The sequence below is a fragment of the Neophocaena asiaeorientalis genome, unplaced genomic scaffold (assembly GCF_003031525.2).
Source record: "Neophocaena asiaeorientalis asiaeorientalis breed wild unplaced genomic scaffold, Neophocaena_asiaeorientalis_V1.1 scaffold78, whole genome shotgun sequence".
NCBI classification, from domain to species: Eukaryota; Metazoa; Chordata; class Mammalia; order Artiodactyla; family Phocoenidae; genus Neophocaena; species Neophocaena asiaeorientalis.
Window position 1 is genome coordinate 11,982,268 of NW_020175018.1, and position 14,968 is coordinate 11,997,235.

Below are 14,968 nucleotides of genomic sequence, written 5' to 3' on the forward strand. Positions count from 1 at the left end.
AGGCCTTTTGAAAACAGTTCATTTTAGAGCAAAGCCTTGGAGAGACCTAGCACAATTATCAGTGAGCATGTCCCTCATACCGGATTGGAGCCGCATGCATCTCCCTGTGCCCGGGCTTTGAGAATGAAGGATGTGCGCATTTGAGCAGAGATGAAAGGGCACGGACACGTGCTCTCTTGATCTCCCTCCAGAAGGCAGGAGGGCTTGAACTGATGGATGCCGGCAGATCTTCTGCTTCCCAGAACCGAATCAGAGGGGCGGTTGCCCCTTTGGTGGGGGCCTGTACCACCCCAGGACCAAGGTCCGATGACTCCCAAGTTAGGGTTACCACAGTGTTATCCACCTGTCCCCAAGTTTGCCAGCATTAAGGCTAATTCTTTCCTTTAACTCCCAACTGAAAAAATTCCATTCCGCATGCAGGAAATTCAGCCTTTTTTCCCTTCAGTTCCCCACCCCACGTGTTCCCAAGAATCCCCAAGGAATACTCATTTGTTCCACAGATCCATCTTGGTTGTTTCTGGTGCCTCAGCCAGCTGCCTGGCCACAAACCCTGATCCCTCCCTCCAGTCATCTCCTGCTTTCCTACCCAGTCTCTCCAGATGGACCTGTGTGGAGCCAGGCTCCTCCTTTTTTTTCTAATAAATTTATTTATTTATGGCTGTGTTGGGTCTTCGTTGCTGCACACGGGCTTTCTCTAGTTGCAGCAAGCGGGGGCTACTCTTCGTTGCAGCGCGCGGGCTTCTTATTGCGGTCGGTGGCTTCTCTTGTTGTGGAGCATGGGCTCTAGGCGTGCGGGCTTCAGTAGTCATGGCACGCGGGCTCAGTAGTTGTGGCTCGCGGGCTCTAGAGCGCAGGCTCAGTAGCTGTGTCTCGTGGGCTCTAGAGCACAGGCTCAGGAGTTGTGGCGCATGGGCTTAGTTGCTCCGCGGCATGTGGGATCTTCCCGGACCAGGGTTCAAACCCATGTCCCCTGCATCGGCAGGCGGATTCTTAACCACTGCGCCACCAGGGAAGTCCCCCCCTTTTTTAAAAAATAAATTTATTTATTTTATTTTTGGCTGTGTTGGGTCTTCTTTGCTGCATGTGGGCTTTCTCTAATTGCTGCTAGCGGGGGCTAATCTTCGTTGCATTGCGCAGGCTTCTTGTTGTGGTGGCTTCTCTTGTTGCGGACCACAGGCTCTAGACGCATGGGCTTCAGTAGTTGTGGCATGCCGGCTTCAGTAGTTGTGGCTTGCAGGCTCTAGAGTGCAGGCTCAGTAGTTGCGGTGCGTGGGCTTAATTGCTCTGCGGCATGTGGGGTCTTCCCGGACCAGGGCTCGAACCCGTGTGTCCTGCATTGGCAGGTGGATACTTAACCACTGCGCCACCAGGGACGCCCCAGGCTCCTCCTTCCTTAGCCAGGAAGCACAGCTCGGGGATGGCTAAGGGGATGTCAGTGCCACAAAGAAAAGCTTAAGCCTGCGTTCTGGAATGCCTACTTCTGGAGCCCAGAGCCGTGCCTTTCTCCTCTTTGCCCGATGGCCACGTGCTACAGGGCGCAACAAGCCCAGGAGAGCCTTTGATCAAGTTTCTCCTTTTCCAGATAGAGGAAGGATCCAGGCCCCCTCTGGGGCCCAGCAAGCAGGGAAAAGCTACCTTCTGATGCATCTCAAACATGCTTCTCGATCAACAGAATAATCACAAAGACACAACCCATCCCAAATGAAGGAAACCTTTTCCATTATTTTTTTGAGTCATCAGCTGCATATGGTTTTAAATCTCTCCCTTCCAGAGAGAATTTTGCCTTTACTTTTGCAGTCTCAGGATTTGTTACCTTAAAATCCACATTTCTCTGGGACTTCACAGTCTTGCTCAATTTTCACAAAAAGCCAGTGGATGTTATTAAAATCCCCATTTTGGGAATGAAAAAACCCTACTATTTCACTTATGACTTACCAACATTGTACGCCAGGCAGACACCAAGTTTAACTCAGGACCTCATGCTCATGGCTGGGGTTCCACCCTGCCTTAACTTATTCATCCTCCATTTAACATCTGTCTCCGTGGAGAGAAGCAGCATGGGAGGAAAACACGCTGGGGGAGAGGTTTCTTTCCTTCAGGCTTTGCTGCCCAGATCTGAGCAGCTGGTCACATTCGTCCCTTTTGGGGCACAGGGAGGACCTGCAGTCAGCCTTTCTCTGGGTCGAGCAGTTTTGTCTGAACCCCGGAAAGGAGATGAGAGCATGAGCCCATTTTGTGCAAGTGAAGGTGTGTTTCCATAGCAGGAATCTGTGGAGTCATCAGACAACTGCTCCTCTTTGACCTTTAGTCTTTGGACTTCTAATTAGAAGCTGACGATAATAAAAACGACCAGCACTCACATTTACTTCTTCCACCACACAACAGGCCCCACACCTAGCGCTTTACACTCATGATCTCATTTAATCCTCCCAACACTCCTTCCTCTGAGGAAGGCACTATTTTTAACTTATGTCACAGTTGCAGAGGCTTAATAAGACTTGTTAAAAGTTTCACCACTTACTACTGCCACATTGTAGTGCTGCGACCCCAGAGCCCCACCACTAACCTCAGATCATGCCAAATGTTCCTGCTAACAGACCTTTACCCTCTGGGGAAACCAGACAGTGGGCTGAAGAGAGGAATGTCTCCAGGGCCCTCCTGTGTGGTACAGGGGCTCAAGGTGGGAGAAGGAGGGCCTTCCCAGGGTCAGCCAGCCCTAAAGAAGAGAAGGATTAGGGATAGAGGAAAGGCTAGAGTTTCTCCAGCCGCAGGAATAACGCGGGGCCATTGGGACGTCTCTTTTGGAAAGAGTTAGGATGATGGCCCTGAGAATCTGGAAGATTTCATGTGGTAGATAGCTTCTAAGCTGGCCCCCGACAATCCCTCATGTACTCCCTTCCCCTGGAACATGGGCAGAACATACTGACTTGCTTCTAACAAATCCTATATGACAGAAATAATGGGATGTCACTCCGGGATTCGATTATAAAAAGACTGCTTCTCTGTTGGGTGTTGCTGTCGTCTCACTCTTTCTTGGCTCACGCATCCTGGGGGAACCCAGCAGCCGTGTGTTTGGCTGTCCTCTGGCGAGGCCTGTGTGGTGAGGGTGTGAGGCCTGCCGATAGCCACGTGAGTGAACTTGGAAGCAGATTGTGCCTGAGTGGAGCCTTCAAAGGAGGCCGCAGCCCCTCCACGACTGTCATCTCATGAGACACCTTAAGCCAGAGATGCCCAGCTAAAACGCACCCAAACTCCTGACCCACGGAGCTGCAAGACGGTAAATGTTTATCGTGAGGTGCTAAATTTGGAGGTAGGTTGTCACACAGCAATGGATAACTAGTGCATTGCACCAACTTTATCACTAACCCACATATGTTACTTTGTTGCCCCATCTGTATTGGAACAAAATCAGCTGTAAAACTCAACACACAAAAGACTGTCAGATTCTGGATGTTAAAAATAGTATTGAAATATATTAAGCTTACTCATTCACTCATTCATCCATTGCACACGTATTTTATATGAACCCACCATGGGAAAATGAGAGGTGCCAAAGAAGCAGAGGGCAAATCACTGTCCCCAAGGTGCCTACAGACTTGCTGCAGGAGACTACAGCGGGCACCATGATGGAATCAGGAGCAGGTTACAGTTGGGGCTAGAGACAGACAGACAGACAGGCAGACAGAGGTGAGTTCTACCTAGACAAATCAGGAGATTCCCAACCGCCCCACATAGCAACCTACGCAATGGACAAGTGTCCAATTCCTGTATCTATTTTGGGTTTGCTTTATTGATGGAAATCCAGAGCTGTGACCTGCTCCCTTGTGGAGGTAGGGCCAACATGGAAAAAGGACATAAGTGCTGTTGACAATCTCCAGACAGAGCAGATGCCTCAGGCTAAACTCCAGACTCTAGAGAGCAGACTGTAGGGAGGAAAGGACTCCTTTTCTCTCTCTCTCTGGTCTTCAGTCTCTAGGGCCTGGGCTTCTACTGGTAGAGATGGAGGTATGTACCCCTGGCAATGGGTGCCGAGCTGATGTCTAGAACAAGGGACTAATCTAGGGGCCAAAAGGGAGGAATTACTTCCTACCTGCCCTTGACTATTTACGGAGAGGACTCTATGAACCCATAAATCCAGGACAAGCCGTTGATGACAAGATTCCTCAGATGTGTGTTATTTTCTGTTTACTTCTCAGAGACAACATGTCAGAGTAGTTGAGGAGGCAAACTGCGTTCTTTCAGATCCTGACTCCACTGCTAATGAGCCGAGTCCTCTTGGAAATGTTACTTCATTGTCTTTAAAATGGGAATAATCACAGGATCTGCCTCATGGGGTTGCTGTAAAGAGCAAATAAATTATTCCATGTAATGAACTCCAGATAATACCCTGTACGGAGTAATTATTTTCTGTAAAATATTTATCATTAAAAAAACCTCCTTAATTAAAAAAAAAAAGACTGTCAGATTGATCTCTGGGGCAGCAGGAAGTGCTGGGTCCCAAAATTAGAAGCTAATTTTGAGGGAAGGAAATCTTCTAGGGCAGAGGGGGCAGTTGCCACATGGAGAGGAGATGAATTCTGGCAGCTCTGTGAGGAAGGAAGGTGCCTGGGGACAAGCTGATTAGAGCCTGAAAGGTCCCAGGAAGTTACCCTCAGAAAGGCCTAGAGTGTAAGTCGTCCAGGGCTTTAGGGGCCCAGGAGTGCCTGTTCAAGGGGGGGGCCGGAAGATCTCCGCTTCCTGCGGCCAGAAAGGCTGTGCCCAGCAGTGCCATTCAACTCCCATTCATCTTTTAAAAACTCTTAAAATGACAAAAGTAACACATTGTTTGTTGTAAAACTCACACTAGAAAGTCTGTAAAGTAGAAAGTGAAAATCCCCTTCCTCCCCTCCTACTTCTCAGAGGCAGACAGTGTTGGCAGGTTGGGTGTGTCCTTCCAGGCACTTGAATCCACACGGAGAAGTATCAGTGCACATGGGGGTGTGCGAAGAGTCTCGTGCTTTTTAACCAAAATGGGAACCTTTGGGTAGACAGTTTGTTTTGCACCTTACTTTTTGTTCCACTCGAAGTATGGTGGGTACTGTTCAGTGGCAGCAGGTACAGAACTCCTTCATTCTTCCAAGTGGCTCCGTGGCACCCGTGGCCACGTGGCGCCTTGTTGGACGGGGCCTGGATGTACGTTGATTTGTTTAGCCCCAATTGATAAATGCTTAGGTTGTTTCTACTTTTTCCCTTGGACGGGTGGTGCAGTGGAGAACACCTTTTTACTTGTATCTTTACTCACCTGCCAGAGTGTTTCAGAAACACCAAGAGCTATAAGTGGAATTGCTGGGCAGAGGTGACGTGCAACTTTCTTTTTGGTCACTGCTGCTGGGGAACCCACTTCCTGGGTTACAGTTCCACTCCCACCCACGCATGCCAGCCTGCCTGTCTTCTCTGCTCTCACCAGTGCTAGCCATTACCAACCAGTTTCTTATAATGAAACGACAGGTGAAAGATGGCCTCTGGTTTTAATACACATTTCGCTACCCACTAGTTCTTTGTGCTCTTGACAAAGAAGCTGCTTCCCACTTCGAGCCCGTGCTCCCTGGGCCTGGGCTAGGCAGCCAGGCCTTCAGACCTCCCACCCAGCTGCTCAGCTGCCCCTGCTTCCTGCGTCTGCATCCTGAATGTCTGTCCTTAATTCCTCTCCCCGCGTCCCCAGCACAGCCCTGCACTGCCCTGGCTGTCGGGTTCCTGTGGAGAGGAGCCGATGCCCGGCACACTCACCTCGGGCTCTGTCAGCTTTCTGGGCTCCAGGGAGGCTGTGTGCTTCCTCTAATTCTTTCCGCTCTTCCAGATGACTAGGGCGTTGGCCTCTGTCGTCGCACTGCTCCGGAAGGCAATTCTAATCCCATTTGCTCTGTTAGCTACCCTTGTGGGTTCTGGGCCACTCCCAGCTCTGCTAAGGGTCAGGGCGAATGTGGCCTGTCCACCCTTGCCCAGCGAACTGTCCTAATGTGAGATGTCCCTCAGCTTTAGGAGGGTACATGTACCGCAGCAGCGGGAAGGAAGCACCCCTGACCCGCCCATGGAGATGGATTTATCATGACCGTCGGCGAGCAGTGGGGAGGTGCTGCGTGTGGAAGGGCTTTGGGAAGGCTGCACGGCTGGGAGGGATTATCTGTGTCTGAGTTCCCATGTTTGGGTGAGCTGACCCAGGATACCCCAGGTCAGGAGTGTCCCAGTGATTGTAGGTACCAAGGCACGTGTCCACAAGGGGTGGAATCCCAGGCTAGAGCTGGTTCATGCCTGACTGCAGGATCTGAGAGAGACTAGCCAAGCAAACCCCTGTCCCGAAGGCATGGAAATGGGAGATAAGCCAACACAACAGGGACCCAGTTACCAGATAGTGCAGACCAAGGCTTGGACAAGATAGAATTGGTACATGAGGTGACAGCCAGACCAGCCACAAGCAGGACACTCCTAGTGCCAAAGGGCGGCGCTTGGTCTGTAGATTGTCCTCCAAGAGGAAGGGAGAGAGGCAGGGCCCAGCCACTTTAGCCCTGGCAAAGGGTTGTGAGCCCCAAGAAGCTGAGAGATATTCTCCATCACTGTCCCCTATTGTTCTGTGCCCTCAGCTCTGAGATAAATTGGGCAAACAGCCCTGGACTGACTTCCTGACACCTGGGGACCTACTGTCCATCCAGCTGCTTCTGCACAGGTAGGCTGGCTGGCCAGCTCACACACCCACTTCTGTGGGCAGCAGGCTCCATGCTGCATGATTCTCAGACGTACTAGGAAGTGCTGATGGGGTGAGAGAGGAGCCTTAGTCATTTCATTTCATCACTGGGGACAGTGATCTAATCCTGCAGAGGCAGGAGCTCAGGAGTCAGACTCGAGCTCAAATCCTGAGCATCTCAGGCTGCATGTCACGTACAACTCTGAGCCTCAATTTCTGTTACGTCGAAGGTTGGGTAGTTGTAGAACCCACCTCACAGGGTGGTTGTGAGAGTTTAAAGAGACACACATGGTGCCTGGCACATGGACAGCGCCTATAGATTGTGGGTGGTATGAGTGTTATCCAGAGCAAATACTGCCTGGAAGAGCCCAGCAGTGGGGAACTTGTTGCCTCCTATATCTACGAAAACTATTGAGAAACCCGGCGTATCCAGGAAGGGCAGTAAGAGCCCCTCTGGGCACAGCCGTGTGTCAGTCGTGTTTAGTGACACAGCTGAGCCTGGGAGGGCAGGAGTCCGCAGGGGAGGGGCTGGGGAATAGGACGTGATCTAACGAGTAATGGGACAGTATCCACCTAGTTGGCAAAATACGGTCTCCAGAGAGGATGGGGACCAACAACAGCTGGAGTATAGTCCAGACACCTTTCTGGATATAGAGCCAGCCTTGACCCCTGCTCAGCTGGGACCGTGGGAACTTCCCCCATGCCTTCCACAGCCTTGAGCTCCAGCAGCCGCGTTCCTTCCACCAGCTCTGCTCGGAGCCCAGTCGATAAGAGTGAGGACACCCAACCCGAGTGGGCCAGTGGGTCCTCTGGCTGGGAGTTGGCTGTGAGGAGAGACTCTTCAGGTCTTTGCTGGCACTCAGACCAGGAGGACATGTGAGCTCAGAAATTCCATGCTGGGAAAAGCTGATCCATGCACAAGAAACAGAGAGAGACCCTGCAGGCAAGGGAAAGGGAAAGGACAGAGAGAGAGGCTGAGAGAGTGGATTCCTGGCCTCTTGAAGGCTTTCCAGGCAGTTTCTGGTTCCTGGTCCTTGTGAGGCCCAGCTGTGTCCCTGCTCATGGACTCCGGGAGATACCTCATGTCCTTATGTAACCAGCTTATTAAATGAGCTGGACCCAGTCAGGTGTAAGAAGAAACCAACTTTATTTTTCCGCAGTGTCCTTTCCAGCCTACTCTGTGGATTCGTTCTTTTCCCAGTCAATGCTGAGAACTTAGCGGGCCCCGAAGTCTCTCTGCTGTTGATAGTCACGTCACTCCAGACCATCCAGTGTAGGAGTCCGAAGTCTGGACTCCTACAGCCGGTCCTGCTGGAGGCCTGGGGTGGGGGAGGGCACATGCTTGGGTGCCTCCACCAGACCCCGCAGTTCTATTGCCTCCCTCCTGGTCCACAGAGCTTTGTGGCCCTTGGGGTTGGAACAGACGAGACAGACAAGGGAGAGGCAAGGGCCCCTCTGATGTGGCCTGTTCAGTCGGGACCCAGAGCTGGCACCCTTGGGTATGCCAGCTGCCCAGAGTACCCACGCTGTCTTTTCCCTCTTCCTGTCTTTTCTCCCTCTTTGTTGCCGCTTCTTCAGAATTTCCCTTCGGGGCACCTCTGACTCAGCTCCCTCCATGGGGCAGTGCTTCTCCTCTAGCCGACCACTTATGGCCCTTCCTTGGCTCCTGGGTCTCATGCACCACCCCTCCTCACCATCCAGGCTGCCCTCTGGTACCTAGGAACTGTGTCCTTGCCTCCCCGCCCCCATCGGTGGGCTTGCCCTTTGCTCCCAGCGCAGTACCCGTTTCTTACTGCTCTCCACGTCTGGTCTGCAGACTTGAGGTGTGAGTCAGATGGTAGTGCTAGACTCTTGGAATGGTCCCTGGAAGCTCCTCTCACTGATTGAAGGAAGGGGAACACCTACCCTCCCTGTGGTGGCAGGGGGGAGCATATCATGGGGACGAGTCATCCCCCCACCCCGGGATACTTTTTCTGCGCCTCTTACACAGGCTGCAGGTGGGCAACCAGCTAATGCTGCAGAGCCAGTTTGGGGCCTCCCCCTTGCAAGGAGGGTCTTGCACCTTTTGGTCCATAACGTGGGAGCTCTTATCAGTTATGATTTTGTCCTTAGCCTTTCGAGACTCGAAAAAAACCGAGGCTGAAAGAGTGCCTGTTTAACATTTTGTTACACTTAAAATGTTCCTTTTTTTGTTTAATCCAGTTTTCTAGCTTTCCTTTACTGTAACTGAGAGTTTTTACCAGACTGTATAAAGCAGATGAGGTGCTCTTGGGAGATCGGGGGGACCCCTTGAGCTCCCAGAGAGCATCTGCGGAGTATGAACATCATGGGTTCCCATCCCCAGTGTTTGCAGTAGTTCAAAGGTTTCTCTTTCAATCTGGATCAGATTGGCAAGATTCGGGGGGAGGGGGCCCTGTTCAGTGTCACTTGCTTGGGGAACATCTCTGTCTCCCTGCCGTGTTCTGCACACGAGCCCAGCAGGTGGGTGCCCTCCACTGATCAAGGTGTCACTGACTTCCTTCTGGGTCTGCAGAGGCACTCACCATGGAGACCTTAGTAACAGTAGGACCCCTATGACTGTAGGCCTTAGAAGTCCCCAGGCGGGATGGGCGAGGAGGACTGTTGATGTGCGTTGGTTGTGCCGAGTGCTGTTTGCCGGCAGGGGGGCGACTCCCTGGGCACCAGGCGTGGCGCCTGAGCACAGCCCTCTCGTCTCCCTGTTCTCTTCTTTGATGCTGTTGGTTTGGTAAACTTGCTCCCCTTCCTCCATTTTACTTCAGGGAGAGTGGGTTCCACATCTCTGATGGGCTTATGCCTCCCTCTCCTTCCATATAGCTGGGGTATGATTTGACCAAGACCCAGGTTTGGGTATCAGGGTGTGTGGGGTTGGAGAACCAGTGGCGTCAGGCCCTGCTTTTGTTTGGTTCCCAGCTAGTTTAGTAAAGGGTTGCTCCCCCTTGTCTAGTGTGGCTTTCCAGAGCTCTCTGCTTTGGGGTTTGGACATAAGACCAGTGACTGGTGAGGTTGGGCCCTATTTTCCTTTGCCGTCAATCCTTGCATCCCACACACCCGACTCCAGGTATGGGAGGGGGTAGGTGTGGTCTGAGCCGAGGTTGAGGACACCTAGTAGTGTCCAGATTCCACTATGACCCCCAACACTGACTAGGCACTTGGGAGAAGGGAGATGAGAACTCTTAGTGCTTGACATCTAGAACCTTCTGGACTAACTCCTGCTGGGGCATTTTACCAGCAGTCTGGCTGTGAGCCTCACTTTCTCCCCTTCTGTGAAGTGAGGGGAACAGTCCCTCCTACACAGGCTGCCGTGAGGTTATGTAAGAAGACACAAGTCCAATTCCAAGCACGTAGTAGGCTTCAGTAAACATCAGTCTCTCCACAGTACAACTTTGCTAGAAAAGGCTCTCATATGGCAGCATTACTTTGTCATTAAGAAGAGAGATTGGCGAGTCCAGAGGTTTAAGTACGTTTTAAATTTTGATATATACCAAACTGCTCTTGCCAAACCGCTCTTCAAAATTATTGAATCAGTGTTTACTTCCGCCCAGAGTGCATAGAGTACATATTTCTCCATTCCCTTGTCAATGTGGAGATTGACATTTTTTCGTCTTTGCCAGTCTGCTAGGCACCATGTGATGGTTTATGCTTGATTTAATGTACAACTCTGCTGATTACTGAGGTTGGCCTCTTTTCTTGTTTACTGGCCGTTTATGAGTCTTCTAATGTGTTTGTATGCTTTACCAAGTTTTCTATCACAGTGTTTGTATCTTTCTTCTTAATTTGAAAGAGTTCTTGGTGTAGCATGAATATTAATCGTATACTTTTCTCTTGTTTAATATTTGCCTTTCAATCTCAGTCATGTTTTATTCTGTTTTGTTTTTCAGAGGGCAAAAAATTCAGGACTTTCTTTAGTCCTATCCTTTCATCTTTTCCTTTATGGTTTTGGCGTTTCTCATCAGGCCCAGAGGCACCTTCCCTACCGACAGATTTGTTTTATAGGAAGGTGGTTCTGGCAGCTAGTGTGGAAGTCGGATTGGGACGAGGGAGGTGGAGGCACAGGGCTCCTTGGTCTGGTGGGGAGCCTGTTGCTGTGGTCGAGGGGAGAGGGGAGGAAGGCCTACACCAAGGCAGAGAAGAGGCCTTGCACGGAGGGGTGGGTCGACCTTGGCCAGGGGGAGGGAGGAGTCCTGGCTTCTCACCGGAGCAATTGAGTAGATGGTGAAATGAGACCAGACCTGGGGAAAGGTGTTTCAGGTGTTGACTGCACTGCTTGTGTCTGGCAGAGACATCCAGGACGCAGCTAGACATAAGGAGGTGGGGCTCCAGGAAGCCATCTTGGCCTGAGGTACTGTCGTGGGACTCCACAGGGCAGAGTTGGAAACCAGGGATAGGGAAAGTGTGATTTAATTGATTTCCATGGATGAATCTCTTCCTGGTTTTACTCAAAGAGGCTCTGGTTTCGGAGGTCCCAGGAAGGCATTCTAAAACAATAACGCACAGTATAGATACATCCAAATAGCACTGATGGCTTTTATTGCAGATGTGTCATTACAAGGATAATCTGAGAATATATTAAAAAAAAAAAAAAACACGTCCCTTTTATATACACAAAACATGCTACATGGAACACTTTGTGAGACTGCTGAGGTAATAGGCACACAGCCAGATGTGGACAGTACCGAACGTTCCAACATCTCTCCCACCCCGACCCACGTGCCCTCTAGGAGGGTCTCATCTTCTTGTTCATCCCTTGCTCCCTGCTTGGCAAGAGTCCCGGTAGTACCGAGCCTGATGCTCCGTGGCTAACAGGACTAAGAAAGCCGCCCCACTGTGATGCGCTGACCCAGGGCTCCGTGGCCCCTGGTTATTCAGTAACTCACGACGAGTGGCTAGTTCTCATTTTTGTGGTGCTTGATCTCCGGGGAAGTGTAGTTTGGAGATGAGATGTGGACACTAGTTGGCCTGAGAGCATGGGACCTTTGGTATGTAGCCATTTGGGGCCCCCAACGATTGGATGATGACTTCTCTTCAATCGAATATCTGCTGGCAAGGTAGGTTATTATTTCTGTGAAGGTTAAAATGACAGGGAGGCTAAACTGTGACTGGAAAATATGAGACTACAAATACCATTGTCCTTGTGGCTGAGAGTTAGCTTTTGGGCCTGACTTTCCCTTTCCTGACCACGTGGAGTCCATGCTTTCCTACTCAGAGGCTAAGGAATGTTGCCTGGAAAGAAAGCACAGGGGTACAGAAAAGGTGAGGAGTAAGTAGGCAAGGAATAGAGAAGAGCAGAAAAGGTGCCTGGAACACAAGTGGCGGGGGACTGGAGCATGGAAGGCACTTAATTGAATGGCATTGAATACATGGATAGGTGGGTGGATGGGTGGGCGGTGAAAAGTCCTGAGAATGAGGAGAAGTACAGAAATAAAGAGGGATGGGGGTTTTGAAATTGGGTTAGGTGCCAAGGGGGATCTTAAGCAAGGAAGTTGAGAACCCCTATGTGAGAGAATAGTACTGTAGACAGTCCTGGAAGAATCCAGGCCTGTGGACGCCAAGGATTGTTCTTTGAATGAGAGCTACACAGTCTGTGATCTGCCCTTAGACTCAAGTAATACAACATGAATGAACTGCTCTTCTCCTAAGAGCAGAGCTGTTGTTAACAGCCTCAGCATCTGAGAATTGAATATACATGTATTTAGGTATATAAGGCAAACCTATATATGTATCTAGATATACGCCACGTGTATATATCTAAATGCATATATACGTGGTATACACATAAGTGCACAAGGTCGGCTCACACACGTGTGTATTATGAAGGTGTTTTGCAGTTGTGTTTTTATTGCTGGGGCTTAATTTATTTAAGGAAAGACTTGTCTGCCGTCCTGTCCTGTCTGGAAACACGAGGGGCTGTCCGATGTGGAGAAGAGTAGTAGCAACAGAGAATACCGCTTGGATTCAGTTGTATTGTCTGCCACAGTGACTTGGGAAATCATAGTCCAGCATCGCAGTCCTCCCAGTCCTGAGGTGAACTGGAAGGAGGCGCTCTCTGGGCTGGGCCAGCACAGCCGGGCAGGCTCCTGGCGGCCACGAGGGGTCAGGAGGGGGGCCAGCCTAGTGGAAGGTGTTGGGGTTCGGCCGGATCATCATTACCACCTTCTTGAGAGAGTAGGAGCCTCCTCGGAACTCAGCCCAGTAGACTCCATCCTGGTAGCGGCTCCGGTAGTGGCCCCCGCGGTACCAGACCCCGTTGAGGTTGGAGTGGGCACAGGCATTATACCACCAGCCGCCCTTCTGGTAGTGGGCACAGTTGCCTACAGGAGAGAAAGAGCGAGAAGGTCTCAGGGAGGAGGTTCTACCCGTGTCCACCGTCTGCTCGGGGGGCTTCCGAGGGACCCCCTGCGGAGGCATTTGGACCAAGGGTGCCTGAGAGGGGACGGGGCCTCAGACCTGCCTGCTGACTAACGAGCTCTGTGATCTTGGGCAACTTAACCTTGTTGAGCCACTGAACTCTCGTGGTAAAATAAGGATGACTGTTCTGCCCCTGCACAGTACGGGACCCGTGTGGGACCCGAAGGAGGCCACGGATTAGCCCAGGGCTCGCTGCAGAGCAGGCACCGGGGAGGAAAACAGAAATGACCTGAGGTGGGCGGGTAGAGGGCCAGTTTTTCTTAGGAATGTTTTTTAAGAGCTGAAGCTATTAGATCAAGAGTCTTTATAGAATGACAAAGGAAGTGTTTAAGATGAAATGTTCCTCTTTTCCTCCCAAGCCTGTATTCCAGCCAAAAACAATTTTTTTTTTCCACAAAAGCAAGATCTTTTCATAAAGTTTCTGGCACTATCATATCATGCTGGATTTTGCTGCCAAGGACAAGCAGTTCGGAACAACAGTCGGAACAACAGTAAAAGTGTGGGCAAGGTACAAGCGGGCGTGCAGGGGCATCGCCCTTACCAGGAGGGAGGGGTAAGACATTGTCAGGCCCAGGGAGAGACCCCACTCAGGGGAAGGGCTGCCCGGTCAAGTTTGTGGGTTTGGGGGCCCGATGGGGCGGGCAGCTCTGCTCCGGGAGAGGCCTTGGGGCGAGGTGAGGAGGGAACAGGCCGGCTGAGGCAGAAAGCCGAGAGGAGACTCAGCCCCAGGCACCCCCCAGAGCCCCAGCAGCCCACGTTTTCCCAGAGTTTTTCTCTGGCCCCTCTGGGCCATGACCCGAGGCCACGAGGTCCAAGTGGCAGCATCAGATTTGGAGGGCAGAACCCTCGGCGCGCCACAGCCAGCCTCCCATCAGCCAGTGGACGCTCCGCCTGAGCTTGCCTCTCATGCCTCCAGGGCCAGGGAGCTCACTGCCTCACGTCCACTGACCCTGCTGCTGGACAGGCCTGACAGTTGGGGTCGCAGAACAGTCTGCTCCCTGCTCCCCATAACGGCCCTCAAGAAATGCTGTAACCAGCCTCTCTGTCCCCAGAGTCTGACAGTTCTGATGAGGGTCATCTTCCTGCCCTGCTCTTCCGGAAGCCTTGGCAGCCCCGGCCTCAGACGGCACTCTGCCTCCTCGGGGCCCCTGCAGCAGGGTCAGTTCTGCACTGCTGACCCTAGGTAGAGGTGTCGGTGACCTGGAGTGGGGATCCGTCCTCAGGATGTAGGCAGCCGGGCTTGCCAAGGAAGTGCAGGTGGTTCCTGGGACAGTCCTCAAAGGGGAGGCTGTGGCCTTTAGAGTGGGACCTATCGGGGAGCTGGGGCAGGAGGAGGCTGGCTTTGCCCATGAAAACAGCCTTGGCCTGGAGGCGGGCTTGGCTCCCCAGGGACCAGCCAGCGAGGGCCCAGGGGCCCTCATCTCAAGGAATTGAGGTGTGGAGCCTTGAGATGAATGTGGGGGGTTGATGTCTGGACTCAGGGTTGGACTGTGTGTGTTCCTTACAGTTTTTTGTTTTTTCCCTTGTTTTTTTGTTTAATAAAGACCTGGACTTGAGGCATGTAATCTTGGACAGGTCGTTTCATCTCTCATACCTGGTTTCCTCTCATAGCTTCCCATAGCACTGCATTGTCAGTACACACTAGAGACTGCACCCACTCAGAGCCTGACTCCGCCAAGTCCCAGACAGAGCACTTCAGGTACATTCTCACCTTCTCACCACCCCGCTATGTAGGTATGTCCTTATTTCCAGATGTGGAAACGGGCCCAGAGAAGGCACAGGCATGTAGGAGGTGGGGCAGCATTGTTAGCCAGGGTGTAACAT

General features: G+C 51.7%; 2 protein-coding genes across 17 annotated transcripts in view; one reads left to right on the plus strand and one right to left on the minus strand.

Moving 5' to 3' along the window:
• The window catches only part of RALGPS1 (Ral GEF with PH domain and SH3 binding motif 1), a 273,494-nt gene that overhangs the window by 131,702 nt on the left and 126,824 nt on the right, over positions 1–14,968 (plus strand). The gene's annotated exons all lie outside the window — the stretch shown is intronic.
• The window catches only part of ANGPTL2 (angiopoietin like 2), a 34,183-nt gene continuing 30,454 nt past the window's right edge, over positions 11,240–14,968 (minus strand). The window contains exon 6 of the mRNA XM_024762180.1: positions 11,240–13,047. Within this exon, the coding sequence (XP_024617948.1) occupies positions 12,848–13,047 (200 nt within the window). The 3' untranslated portion in view covers positions 11,240–12,847. The remainder of the gene's footprint in view (positions 13,048–14,968) is intronic.